This window comes from Fistularia commersonii, chromosome 13, assembly GCF_037954325.1.
Source record: "Fistularia commersonii isolate RoL2024-O1a breed Wild chromosome 13, RoL_Fcom_v1.0, whole genome shotgun sequence".
NCBI classification, from domain to species: domain Eukaryota; kingdom Metazoa; phylum Chordata; class Actinopteri; order Syngnathiformes; family Fistulariidae; genus Fistularia; species Fistularia commersonii.
The window spans coordinates 11,740,509-11,765,002 of record NC_141296.1 but is presented as its reverse complement, the minus strand read 5'-3'; the positions used below and the strand labels follow the sequence as shown (position 1 = coordinate 11,765,002).

Genomic DNA, 24,494 nt, shown 5'->3' with positions numbered 1-24,494 from the left:
TGCTACATAGATCCAGAACTGTCTTTCTTTGTGCCTCATTGGCTCGCCAGAGGACCTCTGTGTGACACTAATTTTGCGGTGTCGACTGTTCCACTGAGCGGCCATGGGTGACCGACTGTCCCAGTTCAGCTGCGTGATCAAAGGTAAAAGGAAATGCAGATGTCATAGCGGAAAGCAAGGTTTTTTGTTTTTTTTTTTTAAAAAAAAGCATGGTTTTATTTAGAAGCAAAATCCATGATTTTGCTTCTAAATAATCAAATGCGTCTTCACGTGACATTCTTTGGCTATGTCTGGTGTTTAAAGATTTGTATTTACTGACCGTGGAGAAAGCAGAGGCAAATTTTGCATGATCAAGACAGGCCAGGCTGCTTTTTAACTAGTTGTTCATACTACAGTTAAAGCCTTTGAAACTTTGTGTTTCACAAAAACAACAAAATGTCCCCTGGAGACTTTGTGACCTTTTGCGTAAAATTAAAAAAATCTTGAATGTCACTGTTGCAGCCCGATGGTATCCCATGTGTATCTTCACGTGACATTTTAATGAGCCGTGTATATTCATATATATTGATATATATATATATCTTGCGTGTCAGGGTCCTCGGAGGAAATCAGAAATCTTTACACCGGGATGTTTCTACTCCCCCAAAGGTTAATATTTGATTGAGAAACTGAAGTTATCCTGTTGGTATATCACTATGCCTATTACAATGTAACTTAGACCATCCAGGCATGGAAATTAAATCCCCGATGAATGTGTTTCAGTTGTTTATTTCTTTTTAATTGATTTATTTTCAAATATAATTTTCCCTCTTGTAAATTAATATAATCGCTATAATCGCTAAGTATTTATCTGTTAATTTTTTTGAGCCAAAACTATTGAGAAGTACTACAAACACACACACACACAAGCACACACACACACACACACACACACACACACACACACACACACACACACACACACCCATGCCCACACACACACACGGATACGCACACGCAAAGAAAAAATAAATATTAAGTCAGATATCAATTAAAATACTTATCTATCAATCTATGTATCTATCTAGCTATCTATATATCTATATCTATATTTGTTGGTCTGTCTGTGTCTCCATCTGTGATATTGAGGAGTATTTTTGTATTGACACTTGTCCTTTCTACACCAAGAACAAGAGTCTATTGTAAGTCACTTTTCCCTTTTTTTGTCACATCACCCCCCTACAAATAAAACATGGATGTAATGAAAAGGGCAAACTAAGGAATGATTTGAAAAAAATAAGATAAATAAATGAATAAATAAATATAAATTAAGACATTTAGAGAAACTCACACAGGAATTGTATTAAGAGCAATTATCTATGAGACATTAAGAAACTGTTTACAATTTAGAGAGAGATTTTGCCAAAATGAATTAGCGATAAAAAAATGATGAATAAGTCAATATTAATATCCTCACTTACGACTCACTTTTCTATTCAATAAATACCCTGAAAACATGCAAGATTAACTGCTAATTTCAATTTTTATAAAAAATCAAAACATAAACAAAATTGTTACACAAAATCTTCCCTCATGTTTATTTTTGGAAGTATTTAAGGTGTTTTTGACAACTCTTTGGATTTTAAGTGCATTTTTTACCCCTATAATGCACCCCTATAATACCTTCCTATTTATTTATTTGTGTATTTATGCATGTTTTTATTTTCTTATTGAAAAACATAATACTCCAAAAATAATTTCAGGTTGAATTTTGAAATGTGGTGTCCGACGTAGTGATCCATACTTCCATACTATCAAATATTGTGATATACAGTAATAACAAGAATAGTACTTCTGAATAAAACCAAATATTGAGTTTTTCATTAATATCAAGAATAGTACTTCCAAATAAAACCGACTCATTTGACTGTGATGAAATTTCGAGTGGGTTAGAAGGGTTCTTGTGCACTGATCTATCAGCTTGGGCTGGTATGTTACAATTTCCATAAAAATGTTTGGATGTTAGTGACATTTCTTGAAACCTAAAAAAAGCATCTGTTTTTGTCTTTGTGCTTGAGTGTTTTGGGGAAGTTGAGCGTCAAGGTTACAAGAAAATGTGTCAGTGATTACTTTTTAACCCATCGGGGAAAATGGGTTAGACAGATATATATCCAGCAAGTGAGAGTGAAAGGGGGGAACAAACAAACTGAGGTGGCCCAGAAAGGCCAGCAATTTTCTTCATCCCTGCATCCTGTGCTGCAGCCGCCGCTGCTTGAGTTTTTGGGGATTTCTCAAAGGAATGGTGCTATCTTGCTGCTCGCTATCCTGTCTTCATTGGAAGTTTTTGATGCTTGATGTGAAATGAAGTACATCTCTTTTGGGGAAGAAGTCGATTCTCAAATTATAAGTCTCAGCCAAGGGAAAAATCAAAGTATTCTGGTCAATGTGTGTGAGTGCATGTGTGTGAGTGCATGTGTGTGTTCTTGTGCGTATGTGCGTTTGTGTGTGTCAGGAGCCAATGAAAATGGCTGCTAAGAAACATTTCTGACACATCGCTGGTCTCATCCAAAACCCACAAGATTTTTTTTTTTCCTTGATCACTCACATTCTTTTTCCCCTTATCTGCATTTTAGAGCCCTGTCTCCACCTGGAAGCATCTTCTGTTCCGTTTCCAAAAAGAGAAACACCGTCATCATTCTCTGTTATGCTTTTGCTTTTTGTGTGTATTCCCCTGTGTGTGTGCATGAGAGAGGGCAAGACTGTCTGAATGAATGAAATGAATGAAAAATATGCCTGTAAATGAATATATTCCTTACCAATCATATGGGTTAGGAATTTAGGATAAACAATATATGTGATTTCTTAAAATAGACATTTCTAAATTTATAAATAAATGGTACTGTTAAGAGCCACTATGATTATAATTCACTAAGTATCATGATCATCAAGATCAATACTTGTATTAAAACAATACAGTATTTTTTCTCCCTACTGGCCAGCAATGAATTCTAGTTTAGGAAATCAAGCCATTTACATTTGGTAGGGAGAATAATCATGAAATATTATTACATTACTTGTGTATTTCTGTTTAACACTACTCCAGCTCCATCGCAATAAAAAGGGGAATGTATTTTTTTCTGCCCCTGTATATTTAAATTATTTGGCTCATTTCCCCTATGTAGATGGTGAATTATATCTCTACATTTATGAAATGCGTGTGTATAACGTACCTATGTTTTTTAATATATATATGTTTTTTTAAATATAAAAATGTATCTATATGCGTGTGTGCTTGTGTGTGTATGTATATGTCTATATATGTGTGTGTGTGTGTGTGTGTGTGTGTGCGCGCTTGCATATATGTATATATATAAGCACACACATATATATGTATATATTTTCACACATTAACAACCTAATAGTTCTCATGAAAACTGTTCAAGGTCTGGATTGTGGATTGCCATGGCTTCACACTTTCACATCACACACACACACACACACACACACACACACACACACACACACTGAAGAGATTCCATTTACCCCCAAATGGAGTTGAAATGTGTTAAATATATTTTTGAATGACTTTGAGGATGTCAAACTGTGTTTCTTGGACTTTGATTGTACTGATCGAAATCCCAGGGAGACATAAATTAAGGAAGCAGGCATATTAAACCATTATGACTCGACTGCATGAGAGAAAAGAGATAGAATTCGCTTGATCATAACCGGCCATTCATTTTCACCAAATGTCCATCACACATTTTTAAGTGTACAAGGAGACGATAAATAATCAATTCATGGCCATCAGTGTAATGTTAACTTATTAATTCCCCAAAAAACGACATCAACTTACACATTTAAAATCCCTGACTAGCCAGACCAAATGACTTGCGCTTTCATGTATCAAAGTTATTTTATCTCATTTCCTGAGAACAGACCAAACGGTGAAGGATCACCATAAAACGTGTTCTCGGTGAATGTCCCCAGGATGCTTCAAATTTCCACTTCACACATGAAAATATTCAAGATGTCTCAAATCCACCTTTGAAAACTGCCTCTTCAATATCAGCTTCACGAAAATAAACACCAGAACCAGAACGCAGATAAATGTTAAAAGCTGCCTGTGGTGTCAGCCATTGTATGTATATTGTAATACAAGCTTAAATTTTAACTTCATACATGCTGTCCTATAAATGTCTGTGTGCTTGCTTGTGTGTGTGTGTGCAGCCATGCATTATGAAGGGGGTATTTGTATGCAGAAGCCAGAATTGAAAAATATATCTATAACATGTTTGATATCTTTGCCTTATTCAAATGTTATTGAAAAAAGGGTCATTGACCTGATTTTTGTTAGAAAATTTAAACAACTACATTTTCAGTATTTTCTATTGAGAAATGTTGCTATTCTTCCCATGATTTAAATTGTTTTCACAGAATATTTGGTTAATTCATGGCTGGTGTGGTTATGGATTTTAATATTGTTACATTTCAGTTAACTTCCTGATTATTGTCAGTGGATTTTTTAACCTTTAAGTTTGTTTTTGTGCTCCTGATTTCCAGAGTTAATTATTGACTGTGCACTTATCTTATGTCCCCAAGATTAAAACAAAAAGGAAACAAACAAAGCAAAACAAATAAACAGAACAATTAACAGCTTGAGAACATAGTATCGCTGTCTTCCATAACAACAAATTAAAAAAAAAATTAAAACACATGATACCATATCAATGTTGGACAATTATTTCATACATATATATGTGTTTTTTTTTTCCCTGCTTGCCTCTGATGGAAGATTTAAACCTTATTAAATAACTACTAAAATCAATGCCCCGCAGAATTTCATGACTTTTAAGGCTAAAGCAGGCGGAATAATTGTGGATGATTGTTCTTTAAAGACGTGAAGTCATGTGTGTCGAGAAGTCAAGGGTGAGGGGAAGAAGCGGTGGGTGTGGGGCAATTAGAAGAGGATAAGTATTTGCTCTCTCTCAAAGAAGCATATGGATTAGTGTTATCTGACGTTCGTGTTTCCTGTTCTCCTTCTGCCTTTTTGTCTCCAGGTGGAGAGGCCGAGGGCTGGCTTCATTGAGGGAGTGATCGGCAATCCGGCGGAGGTCGCGAAGCGGGGCGGTAGAGCGCGACCGCGGCGAAGGAAGGGGGTGAAAAAGACCAAAATTTGTCCGGCGGTAACCTCTCGGGAGATCGGCAAAGGGGACGGAGTCGGATACCCAGCATGCGGGCAGAATGGAACGGGTGAGGGAGCAGCGGCCTTTCTGCTCGCTGTCCAAGAATCAGAGAGACCGAGAGCGAGAGCGCGAGAGGGACAAAGATCGAGAACGCCGTTACACCGCCTCCTCATCTGACCGGGAGGAGGGAGCCTGCCGCGTACCCACTCAGAAATCCTACAGTTCCAGTGAGACGCTCCAGGCCTTTGACCATGACCCCTCGCGGATGCTGTTCGGAGGCAGAGCCAAGGAGTCGGTCCACAAGGAAAGTGTGGAGTACAGCAGGCCAGGTTAGCCGGTGCACAATCTTTACTTTCGGTCGTCTTACCGTCTGTCGGACCGAGCTCTATAAAACGAGTCGGGGGAGTTGACTCCCGAAGCGCTTTTACACCCGATTTAACGAGTGGATCGGTCTGATGACCCCTGCGACAAAAAGAAACATCTAAAGATATACACATCTCCGTTTATCTGACGGTAAATGTGAGATTACGGTTCAGTAAATATAGGAATGAAAAAAAAAAAAAAAACCTTGATCATTTGCCCCTGTGAATATGGGAATGAAAAACCTTGAAAATGTGCCGCTGTCCGATCGTGTGAAACATCTTTAGTTATGTTGTTTGTTTTACTGTCGGAATTCTATCCTCTTACAGTTTGGCTTTACCTCACGGACGCTGCCACTAAAGAATAGTTATCTTTAATAGCAGTGAAAACAATTACGCCGTCAAACCAGTACATAATTTTCTGGCTTCTGTTTAAACTTGTGGAAAAAAAAAAGAAAAAAATAAGGGCAGATCATATTAAAGCAGATGTTCTTGTCCTGGGCAATGTCAGAATAACAACGAAAATGCTCAGGAAAATAACGGTTTCCTTTAATTGGCTGTTAGAAAGTGGCCTAATTTCTGTAATTAAAAAGTTTGGGCACTTTATTCTATTTTGTGGCACTGATTTGGCTCATAGGATTGTAATTAGAAAATCTTTTCATTATTCCCTCACATTTTCCTGGCACTAATTGGTGCCTGTTTTAAATGAATGGGACGTGTAATACTGTTCGTGGGAAGAATTCTTGTCTTCTTTATTTCTTATTATAACCTAGACGTTTAGGGTTAACACCAATTTCTTATACCTGAATTGTAAATGCCAGATTTAAATGCTGCTCGTCTGGTTAATGGAAAAACAATATATGCTGTGACGGTATTTACTCACTTTGTCAGATGGTCTGGAATATCTTTATCTAACAATGAGTCCAATTATTATTAAACAATAAAATAATTGGGTAAACCTTTGGAGTTTTTTGGATTATAATACACATCTTACATTTTCATTTGCAGACGCAAAACGTTTTTTTTTCTATCTCGCAATCGATTATGTTTAATCATTACTCATGAGTCTAAATGAGGCTGAATTTTGGTTAATTTAGTTAGTCAAGGCTGTCTATTTAAGCCAAGTTATCTGAAAAATCTTATTTTATTGCTTGTATGACAGAATCCGTCTGGAGATGAAGTTTAATTTGATTTCATTTTTTATTTGATGTTGAAAGTATTTTTATATGTTATACATACACATATTATATATCTATGAATATTTCAATTATATCAGTTATGTTTTGATTTAAGAATAAACACAATAACTGATTGCAGATAGTATAAGCAGGTATTTCATTAATTTGACATTTTGCCGGTGTAATCGTGATCGTCACTCATGGGGGTTCATCATGCAGTTGATGTTTCTTATTCATCACAAAATACATATATTTGTGCTAGTTGGGTTTTTATTTAATGCCCTGTAAGATCCCAGAGCCTCATGGTTATGAAAATCAAAGGAAAGCATACTTATTTGAAATGGGCTGCATCTGGAAATCCTGAAAAAAACTAGAAATATCACATGTGATGGCGTTTTCCTTTCATTTAGATGATAACAAGAACTAGTTTTGATTGTTAATCCTGTGTTATCAGTAACAGGATAGTTATGTGTGCTATGAATTTTCTATGGAAGATGCTTTCCAGCACCTTTTTTAACCCCTGCTAATTAAGTGGATTTGAATGGGATGGCTTTCAATTTACAATGACTCCCCCCCCCCCCCCCCCCTCCCAACACTTGGGTTAAGTGGTTCAAAGTTGCCCCTGTTCTTGTCCGTAAACCGCATTTTCTCCCGGTTTGTTAACTTTACAATTTCTGTCATCCGTAGGGCAGACATTTTCGCTGAGGCAACTTGGGATCTGTGAGCCGCCGGCTCGCAGGGGTTTGGCGCTCTGCCCTGAGACGGGCCTCTCCCACCCCCTCAGCTGCTACTCGCGTGGACCTGCCGTCACAGAAAACCATGAGCCTGTATCACCGGAACATACCATGAATCTTTGGGGAAAGGGGGTGATATCAGGGCAGAATTCCTGCCTCTCAAGTCGTTCCAATTCGGCGCTTACGCTCACCGATACGGAAATGGACAATAAATCGGACAATGAAATGGGTGAGTCTGCCACGCTTTCCAATCTTTTAAATTTTTTATTTTTTTTTTCCCGCAACACGTGCTTTCTCTGGTTTTTTCGAACGGTTTAAAATCACCATAAAAAGCGGCGGCTTACTGGATCGTCATGGTTGGAGACAAGATCCTGATTGGTGGATGAGAGCGGCAGCGTGATTGGTAGGGCCGGTATCTGGAGAGGCGTTTGTTGCTGTCGTTCCTTCGGATCAAAAGAATGATTCCTCTCTGCACGCCTGAAAATAAAAATGGCCTTCCAATAGAGTGGTTGCTAGTCGCCTATTCCTTCTCCACAGGAAGGAGCGGAATTTGATAAAGTTTTCCCATGGGCTAGCGTATAATCTAAGATAGCTTTGTGTGCCTCGGTCTGAGATTTTACGAAGAAATTGTGCAGCGGTCGAGTGGCTAAGCACAATAGTTGATTAAATGGGTACGATGGTTTGAAGTGCAAATTTGATTATGCTGGAAACCTGAGACGGAAGACTGAGGTTGTGTGTTTGAAGAGGGCAAATCTTAGCTGCATCGAAAGGAGGCGAAGCGTTTTGTGATTATTCAATGCCGCGTTCCCCCCAAAAAAAAGTATTTAGCTTTCTTTGCATCGATTTCAAAACTGCTTACCCGCCAGGTTCATTTGCCATATCTTTTTAAAACAGTGTTCTCACAACCTGCTCATCTCAAGTGTTTTATGATAACGCTTTTACGTTTATTTTCAGAAGTTCCCCTTAAAAGGCTCCTGACAGAATGTATCATTCATCATCATCACCACAATTTATGCAAAGCTTTTAATATTAAAAAAAATGATCTCAAAGACTGGCAGGCAGTTAAAATAATTAGGTTTGATTACACATCCCTGACAAGAATATTAAAGAAGGGGCAAAAAGGAAAATGTTGTGTATTCATGTGCTATCAATTTTGATTTTGAAAACATTGGCTACCGTCTGACATTTGGGACAAGTCATTTTCTTAATGGTGGTATTCATCATGGCGAGCTTGTCTCGTGGGGGGGAAGCTGAGTAAGCCGTTTACCTTTTCAAAATGCCATCAGAATTCCAACTCATATATTTGTTCCAGTGTCTGGCCTTTGCTTTGGCCCGCTACACTGTATGCATTTAGTCGCTAAAAGCTCAGCCTAACCACAAAAGTGCAAGTAAACATAACCTTCACCTCTTTAGCGCCTGGCTTATATCATATTTTGCCACCATGCCACTGCGCCAACATCCATGGCTCATCCAGCACCACAACATCAGAGCGACCATCAGAAGATATGCCACTGAGCCCCGTTTATACCCTGTTTACACCCGTCCTCCACCCTCAGTGGAGCGCAAATTCATTTTCACACAGAAAAAATGACAATATCACGGGTTCTGTAAGTTTCTGAGACGCTAATCTGAACAAACTGAGCTTTTATTTATTTTGTTTTTTGGCATATATATCATTCTGCAATAAAATTCACGTCAAACAGGTAGATTTAGCAGATGTTTCCCAAACCTAATAGGTATCCTGTGATTAATATTCTTTAATTTTATCCAATCCAGGTGATTATAGACAGCCCAAGGCGCCGCCACCTTGACACACCCAGAAGCTAAATATTCGTATTTTTCCTGCGTGGCTCTGCAGACAGCCTTTCTCTGATTTGCTTCAATTTGCTCGTGTGGCTTTTGCATACATCAGCCAGGTGCTGCCTTTTAGTTCCTCCTCTGCTTTTCAGAGCAAGAGATAATATAACCATTGCATTGACACTGCATACTGGTGGAGGCGCATATTTTCACACAGAAAATAAAATGAGGGGATCAATGAGGAATTGGGCTGATAAGTGGAATCAATAATGGAAATAAAACCTTATCTGTTCCACGAAAAGGGGAAAATGGCTTTTAGATGTTTATCTCAGTAAATGTGACAGTAAGCATCTGCAAAGGGATCTATAAAATGTATTATTTTTTATCTTGACGTCTTTTTTAACCGTTGAGATTTTGAATGAGAAACAAAGAATAATCTTTTGACTGTCCCATCTCTATAGGTCCTTTCCTTTCTTTTTTTATTTTTTGTTAACAGGCATTGCACTTTTGACTTTCACTATTTAATGAACCTGCTAAAAAGAAATGACCCATCCAAAGGTTTCCATCAAGAGAATATGCATGCAGAAGCTTCGACAAGGGGCCGTTCAGCCCCACTTATTCATAAATGAACTCTATATTTCACTCTAATCTGCTCTGTTCGACTGAGTGTTTGACATAGACAAGTACCAAAGCCTCCGCACAGACAGGGCGCAGCATCTGCCAGCATCAACCCCTGTGAGAAAACTAGAAGAAAGTGGTTATGTTATGGAGCTTTAACAGATCACCTTTTACCAGCTAGAGCCAATATGCTTACCTCTGCCGTTTGTTTTTACTCTAGAAGTGCATAAACGTATAAATATTGAAATTCAACTGTAATGCCTGCTCATTTTGGCTTGTTGGACTTTACAGTGTGTGTTACACTTGTAAAAATGACATTCAGATTTCTATTTCTACCTCATATATATATATATAGATATATACTTTTTTTTATATTACATATAACCACTACCCATAGTTTATGACTTCGCATTAGGATGGCTTTTTTTTGGAAGTGTTTATTAAACGGGTAAAAATAGACATCTTTGTAGTCAGCATTGATTTTACACTGAACTGAATCCCCAGCCACTCATAGAGTTCTCTCTAAACTAAATTGATTTGCGCACCCATTTTATTGGCTCTCTAGAACATCTCTCTCACTCTCTCTATACACAGTATATATACATGTATGCACACACACACACACACACACACACACACACACACATATATATATATAAATACACATATTTGTATGTAAGATTTTGTCCTTTATTTTACTTATATATATATATATATATATATAAATATGAAAATACACATATATCTATATAAAACTTTGTCCTTTATTTTATTTAAAATGATATGTTATTCCTGATATTCTGATTTCATGATCGCTTTAATTAGTCATTCCTAATTGTGTGATGTTAGACCAAAAAATAACAAGAATATTGCTCTTCACACTGACACACACACTCATACACACATCTCTGGTAGATATTGTCACTTGTAGTCTCATGTTACATTGTGCCTTTGTGCTGTGGCATGTAGCAGCTGTATGGGGTTGCGATGGAGAGTCTGCAGGGATTGCAACTCTGCCAGAAGTGACACAGTCTTGAATAAAAGAGAAACAATGTATTTACATTCAGCTGTTGAAGCTCTGCACCACGCAGTCATCCATAAAAGGAACATTCTCAGACTTTTCAAACCCAAAAAGACCTTAAAAGACCAACCCTTTCACACATCAGAAATCCATGTTTTCAAGTCATGGCTGCTGTGTTATATGAAATGTATGCTACTGGTAGATTTATCAAAATACCAGAGTGTCAGTACTTTGTTATTTACATAAAAATTGTGCATTTTGGATGTTTAGGATTGGATTATTATCATGGTGATAACAGGAGAAAAGACCTCAAGGGCAGCAAGAATATAAGATATGGAATGAATATAAAATCTCATTCTCTTCTATTATTATTGGAGTCAGGTTTGTATCTACACACCTGTCACACCTGTACACCACTTTCTTAGTGATTATTAATTTTATGTAGGAGCAGCAAAAGATTATTAATTAATTTCTTAATTATTTCCTCAACCAAACAGTTTATTTATTGGTTTATAAGACTTTAGAAAAAGGGAAAACTGCATTGATAAGTTACTGTTACAGAAATGTAGAGGAAAACCAAAATGATTTACATTTGGTTAGCTGTGATTTTAGGCTTTTTGATCATGTTTCTGATATATGCATACAGCAAAAACTGATAAATCATTGTTCTAAATAGTTGGACATTAATTCAACAGTTTAGACCAATCCATTTCTCAAGAGAGTTACAATAAAACTTTTTAAACATCGTATTTTATTTTATTATTATTAAACTATTTGCTGGAGGAAAATCCACCTTGTCATCATTCAACCTCAAGGTGGGTTTGTAATTTGTTGATCCAATGAGGTTATGAGACTTATACAAAATATTTCTGGATATTTTAGTCATTTTCATTGGTTACATCACAGAGAGACAGCCAGATGCCCATTGGCGAGAATATATATTGCAATATATATTATCCGACAATACTGTGTGTGTGTGTGTGTGTGTGTGTGTGTGTTTGTGTATGGATGTGTGAGGCCTTCCTTCAGGCACTCCTGCATTGCTGCCAGTTCACCAGTGTTTCATATCAAACCCAGAGTGATGGTGTCACTGTCAGATGCCTCTGAGATACTGAGTTCAACAACACTAAGAACTTCTTGCACATTTTTTCTTGAGTGAAATTCAGTTGCATCAACAGAAGCGCTGTATTACTTCACATCAAACTAGACTTGGGTTACATTTCAAATATTGTATCTCTCTCGTAGAGATACACACACACCCATATATATGTATACATGTGTATATGCATTCATATATATATACACTTATGTATGTGTATATACACTGCTCAAAAAAATAAAGGGAACACTTAAAAAACACATCCTAGATCTAAATGAATGAAATATTCTTATGAAATACTTTGCTCTTTACACAGTTGAATGTGCTGACAACAAAATCACACAAAAATGATCAATGGAAATCAATTGTATCAACCCATGGAGGTCTGGATAAGAGTCACACTCAAAATTAAAGTGTAAAAACAAACTCCAGGCTGATCCAACTTTGATGTAATGTCCCTAAAACAAGTCAAAATGAATCTGTGTTGCTTCCTGAGTGGACACTATGATTTCACAGAAGTGTGATTGACTTGGAGTTACATTGTGTTGTTCAAGTGTTCCCTTTATTTTTTTGAGCAGTATATATATATCTATATACACACATATATACCCATATATTTACACGTACATATGTATTTGTATGCATATACATATGTATGTTTATATATATATATATATGTGTGTGTGTCTGAGTGTGTGTATGGTTATACATATATATATATATATATATATGTATGTCATATGGTTTGGGGACTGCGGTCTGATTATTTGTGAATTTTCCTGCATATTGCCCAGCACCACATGACACTGGCCTTCACTGGCAGTTAAAGTGTATGTGTGATGTTGCTGACCGCTGTGCATTTGAGTGGTAGACTCGAAGAAAAGGAGGAGGCACAGCATGAACATAGCGCCCTGTGTCTCCTGCTGGGTACTGAAGTGCTGCGCACTGTGGGCCACATGTAAATGGGGGCAATAATTACTTAAATTTTAAATTATCTACCGAGAGAGGTTTTTTGGTCCGTGCGCATCTGAGTGTGATCCAGTATCTGGGTTAGAATTTGGGTCTGTTTTTTTCCTTTTTTTTTTTTTTTTTTAAATCAGCCCATTCAAGCAGCTGTCAGTGCAATATATAGACAATGTAGATAGAAGACCTAAATAAATTGTTTCGACCATACTTTGTAAAATGGGATTTTACATCCATCGTAGGACGCCGGATGAAGTTCTATCCAACCATTAGTATTCAAACAGTGAAACCTGAAGATTTTAAACCAGAACATTTTTAAAACTTTGCACTGTGTTTTCATCCATCCAGACTTGTTGTTTATTTCAAGTGTTGTAATATACAAACCTTTATGAAAAGGCCCAAATTAAAAACAGTCTCATGTAAAAAGAGTTGCTTCATTGTTGCTTACTCTTACATTTAGTACTCTTCGAATGCATATGTGGTATCATGTCATTTTGAACATGGATTAAAATGTGTCCACTATTGAGTGATTTAAAAATCCTATTTCCTTTCAGAGCTTTGTTTATTTGTGAATAGTCTGATCTGACCGGTCATGTTTATGGATGAACAACCCACTGGCTTAAATCCAATTGTGGAACCCACCTTGAGCCATCAAGCGGTACCTTAGCCTTTAAGATGTTTTCATTTTTATGCGAGCAGAGCTACAATGCCACTATGATGATGGCCGCAAATTCTAATTCCATTCTTTTATTTTCAAGACATTAATTGGATAGTAAGATATATTTAGCAGCTCAACAAAGCTAGCACGGGGCAATTACTGACAAACATCCTCCTGCTGACAATGAAGACATTTTCTTGTGTATGACATTTTTGCATTGCATGGATTTATAAATGGTTTCCTTAAGCATGCCTTGCATCCAATCACATGGCTTATCCTTTCCAAATAACATAAGGGTGCGTTCTCAAAGCCAAGCTGGCAGTAGTGACAAACTGAATGCCAAGCCAACCGATACAACGCGGGTCCCAGCTGCTGATTGTATGGTCATTTGGCTACATTTGAACGTCAGAGAGGAGGAGGTTGAACTAAAACATAAGCCAGATTGTGAGCACAAGTACCACTGGTTGGATCTATATGTCTACACTGAGCCACCTTTTGCATGTGGCGTGGTTTTGTAGTGCTATGTAAAGGTGTGAGTAGCGCTATGTAAAGGCCTGATGTGCATTTGAGTGACGCATGTGGGGAATAACACACACATGCACACAACAGACACACACACACAGACGTATACAAAAAGAATGTCAGAGGTCTTTAGAGATGCATGTATGTTCCTTCTGATAAAACGGCCATCATGTTTCCATAAGCACTTAGATCGCAGCTGTACTAATGAAACAAAACAAAAGAAAACAAAACAAGTGTGAAATATATATATATATATATATATATACGCACCACACCCCCATCCATATATACCTATACAAATATATATAAATGTAGTATGTAACTATGTATGTATTTATATTACAAATATATACAAATACAGACTAATTTTATTTATACACATTTATATATAATATATATATCCATTTATGGACCAGAACTCTTTTATCTGGTCCTATTGTTTCCCATTATAACCTCCTCATGAGGTTGCCAAAAGACTGAAAACTTCAATCTTTCAACCCCAGAGACCAACCATATCCCCAGGGGTTCTGAGATCGAAGTGTTATTCAACTTGTATGTAAGAAAATCATAGAGGACGCTTTAACACACGTTAAAGGATGATAACTGGAGGGGGCGCTTGTGGTTTAGTTGATAGACAAGTCTTCTTTGGAGAAGATACTGAACATCCCCAGTTGCAGGTCTGGTTAGCACCTTGCTTGCTAAACGGTATGCAAGAGCATTTGTGAATGCAATGCTTTGTGAACACAAGGCGATGAAAGCACTAGCAAAGCAGAGACCTGAGCTCATGCAGACAAGTTTTTATTTGCATCAGTATCCAGCAAAACAATCTAAAACTCACTCCTATTTATGAAAGACAGCCAGCATTTTTATTTTTTTTAATGCTAGTCTATACATGCTTTTGTATTCTATACATCATCTTTTGATGTGGTTACAGCTTGTTCTGTAGTTGTTTCTATTTTAAAATGCCTGGGTAAAATAAGAACATATGTAAATGTGAACAAGGGCACCGTTGTCATTTTCTAAAATTGAATTTACAGAACATTGCTGCAGTGATAAAATAATACAGGCCTCGATAGAGAATTGTGTCCATATCACCCTCTCCTAGCCCTCATAAAACTTGAATAACTGCAGAAAACAGAAACATAGCATGGCCCAGTTGAGTTCAATCCTAATAGGGTGTGAAAAAGCTCAGACTGACTTGGTAGGAACTGCTGCTACAGCATTGCAGTACCTCGTGACAGCTCTCTTTGCCTGTATAAAACATCACACATGGGGTTTATCATGCAGTGGGCGAGTGTTGACGCCTGCTGACCCCTGGTAACAGAGAGGGCCTTCCACTGTGATGCTTGTCATCCTTTGTTATGGAAGCATTGTTGGCTGTAGCCTGAACCTTCTCCCCAGACTCATTTTGAAGAGAATGCTAGTCCTTTATGGTTTTAGATTGAGGTTGGATGGTGTCGATACGCATGTATTTTTCAGCAGATTATTTCATGGGTGTGGACAGTTATTGCGGCGTTTAGAAATTCTCTTATTGTTATATGTGTTTGTGGATTTTTGTAGAATTTGAACCAAACCTGCAGACCATTCACTGTCAAATTTAGCAAGAAAATGGCTAAAATAACGTACAGCCTCATAATAAGGATAAAACAAACAAACAAAAAAAAAGTTATACATTTTAATAAACAAAATATTTACTAGATATTCAATTGAATAAGCAAATGTTTCCCAACATATTACTTTCTGCAAGGAAATTTCCTGATCATTTTTAAAATCCTTAAACCCCCCCCCCAAAAAAAAGAATTAGGGTAGCATTTCAATTAAACAATTACAAAGACCAGACACTGAATTAGGAAGCATTTGACAAGCATTTGAAGCATTTTTTTTAACTCCACCTGAAAATATGACTTTCTCATCTGATATTTTGAATTTAATAACAAAAGGCAACAATGTCACATCTCCCTGCCCTAGTTTAAGGCTTGAATTACGCTCATGTTTTACAGTTGAGTGTAGCTCGCAGATTGTGTCAGCTGTGCCAGGAAAAGGTTAACTAAATCAGTAGAGGAGTCACTGCAGAGTGTGATTTAGCACAGCGAGCACCAAAGGCTTTTTGGGTGGGAGTATGAGAGCGTAGCAGACACCCCCTTACATGCCTCTCTGCATGCACATTGTCATGTTGTCGCACTCTTCTCTCTCCTCTGTCTTGTGCACGTATGCGCACACATATCTTTCTTTTTTTTTTCCCCCCCCTCACACTTTTTCCCACCGAAATTAGAAAAATCAATGTGCAGACTTTAACGTGCACCCGCAAGGACATATGCACGTCTGTGCTTATGGCGTCACGCCGACGGAGGTGATGCGCCATCTGTCAAACTCCTGTCTTAGATCCTTGCCTTGTATTGTGACAGTAGAATCCGCCCAATTGATCATAGGAGGCAGAAATCTTCCCTCACCACTTTTATAATTCACTACGGCCACAAAAAGAATAAATCAGAGGGTTTTTTTTTTTTTTTTTTAGTTTTCTCTTCCGTTGAAGGGGCTGGACATCTGTGATGTTTTTTGAACATCACTCCAAAAGGGGCCAGAGAAAAACACTTTAATCATCCGTTAATGAGAGCCAGAGAGATGTCTGAGTCGTATCCTGTAGCTGCTGAAGAAAGGTGGTGCGCTTTTGATTGTCATCATTTATTGTCATCACTTGCACAGGCCACAACAGTTCTCGCTGTTTAAGGCCTCACGCTGCTCGTGCTCCAGGCGACAGGCGGTACAGGATATGCTCGTGACTCAGCCGAAGTGTCACGGCAGGTTTCCTCACCGTTCTGGTGAAATGATTCAGATCATCGACCTCCTTTTGTGCGGATCAAATGTAGTGATCCCCGGGAACCGCGTGATCGAAAGCGTAATCGATCACCAGTGTGGGGATTTTGATTTATCTGATTTTACACCTTGACTCGCTGATACATTGCTCGTGTCTGTTGCCCTTTGTCATTTCGTGTGATTCATTCACGTGTTGGTGTATCTCTGGTGAGCACATCAGCCATAACACGCAGTCGGAAATTTGCGACTTGTACCAAAGCGACACCCGCGGCAGAGTGGACTATCCAATTGTGAGTGTGTTGCTGGATACATTAGTATATTAATAAGGTAAAACTGATTTTCTAAATAGCTTGGTCTTATAGATATCATCTGTGTGAAAACCCAGCTGTTCATATAGAAGTGGTTGTTAAATATTGCATTAATTATCTTAATTAAGAGGCACTTGCAATGGGCCATGGCATGTTAGTGTACTTTAACAAAGAGATTTCAGGTATTCATTGCAGAATATTCTACTGTGTGTATTTATACCCTGATTATTAATTAAAAAAGGAATTTATACTGATTTTTGTTTGATCTCCTACACATTTTTAGCAATTTTCAATGAATTTCTGACATAAATTTTGATAATTTTTTCAAGATTTTCTCAGTAGAAATGACATTCTTCCATTCTTATGGTAATTTATTTTATCAGCTATTTTGTAGATCGTATTCATATTTCCAGGGTCTTTCTATCCATTTTAAATTCATAACAAAAAAACTAAACCTTAATAACAATAATTTGTAATGGTACTTGTCAGTTAACTCGGTTATCTGATGTAATATAATGTTTTATTACATAAAAATATACCACAAAGATGATGTTTAATGCATACTATCCTAAAAATAGTGCAGCTAAAACTATCTTAAATAAATGTTTTGTTTTCGATTCAAATGCTTGTTCCACTTTCTCAGTTGAGGAAAAGTCCTTCAGACCCTTTTTAAAGTCCAAGGTGATTACTGATCGACAACCTCAGTGTATTTACTCAGCAATGAAAAGCAGAGAAAATCTGCAGTTTTGCTTTTGAGAACTAGCAATTAAATCTCTACTATTATGAACTGATACCTAAAATACCCGAGGAATGTTTTTCAATGAATTTACCGTATGAATTGATTAATCCACTCATGAATTTTGAGTAGAGCATCAGCGTTCAAAAGATCCTGAATACATACAATTTACGGTTTAATCTCTCAAGGTTGATTTCAATTCGGCATCAGGGCTGCAGCTGCTTGGAGGAATCTTCCAAGTTTTTGTCGCCTAACAGAGATCAATGTTTGTTCATGCAACTTAAAGATCCCTGGCACACTTATTCAGCTGCTTGTGAAAAAAAAAAAAAATGATATGTAAAATGATTGTAGCAGCCACCCCAAAGTTCTCTAGTCACCATATTGAAATTCTTAAAATGGCACCTCCTCCACTTCCCTTATTAATACAGAGTTTTCAAGACGAGAGGAGAAAGTGAGGAGCGTGTCATCTACAACTGACTTTTGGGATATCAAGTAGGAGTGTTGGGATGAATACGGATGCTGCTGTATTTAGAAAATGTCATATTAAACAGCTGCAAGCAAGCAAACAAGCAAAGATCTATTTAAATTGTAATATTTATTTCGGGTGAAAGCAGAAGGAATGTGGAGCTGCCACCGGGGTCGCCACCAGAAAAAGCTGAACTTATTTAAAATGATGGAACGTGTTTCAACTCCAACAAACACATATAGAATATACATTTCTGATTAAATGCGTATATAAACAGGTAAATAAGCAGATGTGTAAATTAACAAAAAAAAATTAAATCGGTGAAAACATGAATGAAGGTTTTGTTTGCTAGTATGGCAGTCGCTAAGTATGCTAAGCTTTATGTATTGTTGCGTACTGAGTCAAAAAAAAAATCTATATATTGTTTACGATTTACAATTTTATTCATTCTTTATTTATACGCCTTATCTTGCAGTCAGGGTCAAGGGTGTTATAGCCCGTCCCAGCTGTTATTGGGCAAGAGGCAGGGTTCGAACTGCAGCGTTCACTCTCTTACTCACGTACACAACAACTACTTTAACTTGAATTTAATAAACCATATAATAAATTTTAGTAATTTATACAGACCTATTTATTTTCAAAAGATGTCAAATGTGGATGCAAGTTGATGCCAAATAAGGATTGAGAGATTGTACTTCATTTTGGAACTTGAAACTTCAAACTGCATCATTTCAATTGACTTACTGTGTTTGTCTGCAGGAAATGAGCTTAAAAACTCTCATATTGATAGGCAGAAATTCTCTTATTTCCCCAATGCAAGCGAAGGATATAAGACCTTTGTAAAGTCAATTCCAGAGCGTTTGTGACCCAGAGATTTCAAGTTTCCAAATTTTACTTGTCTGCTTAACACGGAATTAGGATTTTGCTTTCAAAGCATTTGTAATTTCATAAATCCCTTGAACTTGCTTGCCTCCCCAAATCAGGTCTTGAATGATCACAAATCATTTTTACACTCAAGTAAGAGTCTGGTTAATATACGTGAGTGTTGTCAAGCATCTCAAAGGGAACTTTTTTTTTTTTTTTTTTTTTTTTTTAAATGGGGGACTTAAGGTTTCCTCTCCTTTTTGCAGTGCTGTCTTACTTTGCATTCTGCTCAGCCTCGTCGCTTGTGGGTACCAGACATGTAGGACACGTTATTACGATTAGGAATTACTCTGCAGTTGTCTATCACAAGGGGCACTATTTACCGTCCTCGAGAGAAAATGGCTCATTTCATTTCATCACACAGAGTAATTGAGTGATTGTATTACTATGCAATGCAATACGGAAATAATCAGGAAGCCATTTTATACTTGTGTGAATACCGGGGGAAGAAATGGGGATTAGAATGTTGGTCCAGTTGTTTTGCTTATAATTACATTTATAACCGGTATCCTCACAGCAATGAAGAAAAAAACAAAACAAAACATGTTTTATAAACCTGCCTTTCACTCTGCTTGGATGCAAAAAGAATCATCTGACTTTTCTTCTGGGATCAGCAAAGGTATTTTACACTTCCTCGTCAAGGGATTCCTTCTTGTCACATATTATCAAGGCATTCCGATGCTACTCCTCCCAGCCGATAGCAATTGAGGTGAACAATCAATACATGAAGAGAGTGTGTGCATATAGATGTATATATATATAAGCAAAAAAAGTCACATCCTGGATCTGAATGAATTAAAAATTCTTATTAGATTTCACAGAAGTGTGACTGACTTGGAGTAACATTGTATTGTTTAAATATTCCCTTTATTTTTTTGAGCAAAACCACCTCACAGCATCAATTTAATATCCGTATCTAAGTTCCCCCCTGAGGGATTATTCTATTCTATTCTATTCTATTCTATTCTATTCTATTCCACACGTACAAAGACATATTTTTTTCACGTTTATACAATAACACATTTTTGATGATTTCTTTCAGTGATTTATTGATAATTTTCACATTTCTTCTTTTTTGTTCTTCTAAATTCCTCAGATATTTTTGGTAGATTCCCTATCCGTAGATAAGGTACATCTTGTTCATAGTCAGATAAATGATTGCAGGTTGATAAGGTAGGCTTGTTCCTTAGGCAAGGTCAACATCATTTCTGGATAGAGATAAAAAAAAATGTCTTGTTCTGGATAACTATGTCATTTTTTTGTCAATTTGTGTGTATTCTCCAAATTTCCAAATCACTGTCTTGCTTATTGGGAACCACTTTCAAGTAAAGTTCAAGTTACAATCACGAGGCACGAATCCACACACAAAACACCTTTTCACAATTTTATTTAAAAAAATGATGCACCTTCATTTTCACTCAATAAAGAGTGTGAGAACAACACATCTTAACATTACGGATAGAAGAAATTCAATATATACTGTATTTATTGATACACTGGGGTATGAGTAGACATTTTTCTCTTCATATTGGGTGATATGGATTATCCCTGGTGAACTGGGTGTTCATGTTTCGTCCACGGTCTAACCCCAATCCACCCATCCATTTGGTGCCTTGTCTCCTTTCTTTTACAATCCCCTTCCTCTTTCCTTTCCTGAGGCTTTGGGTTATTTGTTATATTTATTGTCGTGGTGCTGTGGCTTTGACCTTTCTGCTCCTCAGTTGTTCAATGAAGGCGATCAAAACAAGGGAAGTCAAGGTGATTCTTTTTTAGTTTAGTCCAAATAAAGAAAAACTTCATGCTTTACTTTTTGACCATTTTGTGTAGCTTTTGTTCATATATTCTATTTTTCATATTCAAAATTTCCAAGTGCTTTATGGAGCAGCAATGAGCCTGAAACTTTGCACCAGCTCAAAGTTATTGTCGAAATAATACTACAAAAAAAAATTAAAAAAAACTTGAAATATTTGAAAGATATGGTGTTTTTAAGCTTTACATCACAGACTGAAAAACCCTTCTTGTCTCGAAAAAGTGATTGGATATAATGATGAAACATGTGCAGGAACTTAATTGTCTCAGGCTGCTCTAATTTTTATCTTGACACGCACAATTAAAACCAATTTTAATTGCAAATAATTGCTCTGGCACTTTCCATTGGCTGTAGCAGTGTGTTAGAGTCATTAACTCCCATTAATAAATGTTTCATTAAAAGGCTTTGACTTCAGTCAGATTTTCGGGGGGTTTTCATCATGTGAACTTTTCATCAGGCTCTAACAATATCACATATCAAAGTGTTTTCTCTATATCAAATAGTCCAATATGTATGCCTTAGTCAATAAGGAAAAAATATGTTGATGAAGGGAGCGGGCTCAGAATACAAAACTAGAAAAAGTACAGCTTACGCTACCCTATTTTTGATATTTAAAATTTAAAAACTTTAGGTCCTAATGTCATTGCGAAAAGACAACGGCCGGGCCGCTTCACTGTATTACAGTGGTAAAGAATTGATGTAAAGAATTTCCAGCCATGTTTGGCCGGCAGGGTTTTAACTTCTGCTGCCATCTATCAGTCTAACGACTCCCCGTACTTTTTACAGCTTTAAATGTCACATGAATTTGGCTTTTTTTTTTTTTTCCCATGAGTAATTTACAGTCAAAGGCTTTTTTGTTTGATCACAGCGAGTGCGAGATGACATGCTATTCTTTTTTTTTGGGTAAATGTTTGAAGACTGCCAACTAGAATCCATTGAATGTCAGAGCACATTAATGGTTTTGTTTATTTGATTGGAACCACCATAAAGTACTTTTTGTAATTCAGTCATAGAAATAGTGCAACTCATTGTATACGTAACTTTATTATGGTCAATAAGATGATAATGTATTGATGCCCGTTTGGGACATTCAAGATACATTTAATGTTTCACCTCTGCTCAATACAAAACAAAACCACTTCAATACAAACATAAATCTGAAACTTAAGAAAATGAAGTAAAGGAAACACGCATCTCTATGGGGTTAATCTGTAACGGGTTGGTGTCGAATAAAAATTCTAACGTATCGTACAAGTCCCTTCAAATAGTATCTAATTCCAGCACTTGAGTAGATAGACTTGCTTTGAGTTGCCGTATTTAGGCAGTACTCCTTCTTTGTCTCTTTACACTCATATCCTTCTCTCGTCACGCGACTTGATCACCATCGTGCAGATTGATCCTGCACGCTACTATTACAGGGAGATTAAGTCATTTGGCGAAGCACCGAATTCTTTTTCTGTAATTTTTTTCCAGCATTCTGAGCTTGGGGAGGACCTCCCGTCTTTCGGATTTAGGGCTCAAGATGAGGTGCCGTTGTGAGTCACTGGTGTTAAAGTCAAACTTGACTCACCTCTCTTTTATAAGGTGGAATCTGAAGTCTTCAAAATCGTGACTCGAATCCTCCGATAAAATGCCAAGGGTGTAACCCCTCAACACAGGCAAACACACGCACATGTACACGCACACACATACACAGTCACATACACTTTAAATTCCCTGTTTAGTCTTCACCTTTTCATGGTGGTTTCCGCATTAAAATATCTTTGAAGCGTGTATTCTCAACAATCTGGAAGCAATATAGATATGATCCTCTGAACGGCCTCAAATTGTTGCCACGTGCAAGAAACTAAATTTAATGGACAGCATCTTGCTTTTTGCAGAGATTGAGTTGCTTTTGATTTCATCCCCTAGAATGTCCTCAGATTGCCATAGTTGAAGGTGTTTGAGTAGATCTATGCATTAATCTATGCATTAAACCGTGAGCCTAAAAATGTCACATGTATATCAAAAGGATAAGTGAAGAAATATGGTAAATTTGAATGAATCCAAGGTTATGTTTTTCCAACTGATCCTTCTGCTGTCTATTAAAATTATGGCTAAATCATGGGATCGAATTAAAATGTATAACTGAAAAGTCTGAATTTTCCATTGCTTCCAAGTATGGCTTCATGAGAAGTGCGAACTTTGTCTCACATACATTTTTTCAGTTGATTTCAACTTTGATTAACATGTTGCAGAAGATCCAAATTAAATTAGTATAACCTTTTGGACTAAGATAATACAACTAGAAATGAATTGGTTACAAAAAGTACTGAATGGATTTCTTGAGGATTCATTCCGTAGATCAAAATACAAGTCAAAAGTTATTGAGAATTGTACTAGTATTATATTTAAGACTTGCTGTTCATCAACTCAGTTGGTTATAGTTAATCGGGGACTTTTTTCTTAATTTGTTTTCAGTTTTGCAACCGTGTTAAATTACAGCCGACACCAAATGGGTTGGCTCTTTTGCTTACATCTATGCTGGGTTTATATTTAAAGAATAATCTCATACACTACTACTACTACTAATGATAATAATACCTGTCATGATCACGATTATTATCTTTACAGTGGTTAGCCCCGCTGCCTCACAGCAAGAAGGGTCATGATTCAATTCTGACAGGGGCTGTTTTGCCTTCATGCTCTCCCCGTGTCTGCATGTATATCCTGCTGTGATGGACTGGTGAACCCTTTGGAGTGCAGTATAAGCAGAAAAAATAATGAATGAATAATAACGAAATATAAAGATTAAAACTGTATTTATACCATTATCAAAATCTGAACTCAAAATCTTTGAAAGTATTGCAAATGATAATAAAACATGAACAAATATAAAGAAAAAAATTAATATGTGAATAAAAGGTTGAAAAATTTACCTTTTATGGTCGTTATTTTATTTTGTCAGCCATCTAAAATTACTATCAATTTGTATTGATTACATTTTTAGTGAAGGATAAAAGGACATTATACATGAGGACATTATACATGAGAATGTCATAAAAAAAGCTTTGAATTTGATAGGACTATATATTCTCATCCACATTATTTTATTGGTTTGACTAGTGTAGCCGATATGTGCCCGCTGGGACGGATGGAGAACTGCAGACCATATCATAAAGTAAGCAGTTGAAAAAAAAAACAAAACTGTAAGATAATGTCCTGTTCACGGCCTTATCATTTCAGCCTGTTTTTGTCATAAACACGGCCCATTTTGTCGAGACCGACTAAAAATATTCCCCATCAAATTTGTGAGATATTCTGGCAGGTTTTCTTGCTGGAG

At 36.9% G+C, this 24,494-nt stretch overlaps 1 protein-coding gene across 1 annotated transcript in view; it reads left to right on the top strand.

The window, feature by feature from the left end:
• The window catches only part of LOC147227919 (teneurin-3), a 173,114-nt gene that overhangs the window by 8,657 nt on the left and 139,963 nt on the right, over positions 1-24,494 (top strand). Inside the window, exons 2-3 of the mRNA XM_086158011.1 lie at positions 5,040-5,494; positions 7,390-7,665. Of these exons, the coding sequence (XP_086014137.1) occupies positions 5,224-5,494; positions 7,390-7,665 (547 nt within the window). The 5' untranslated portion in view covers positions 5,040-5,223. The remainder of the gene's footprint in view (positions 1-5,039; positions 5,495-7,389; positions 7,666-24,494) is intronic.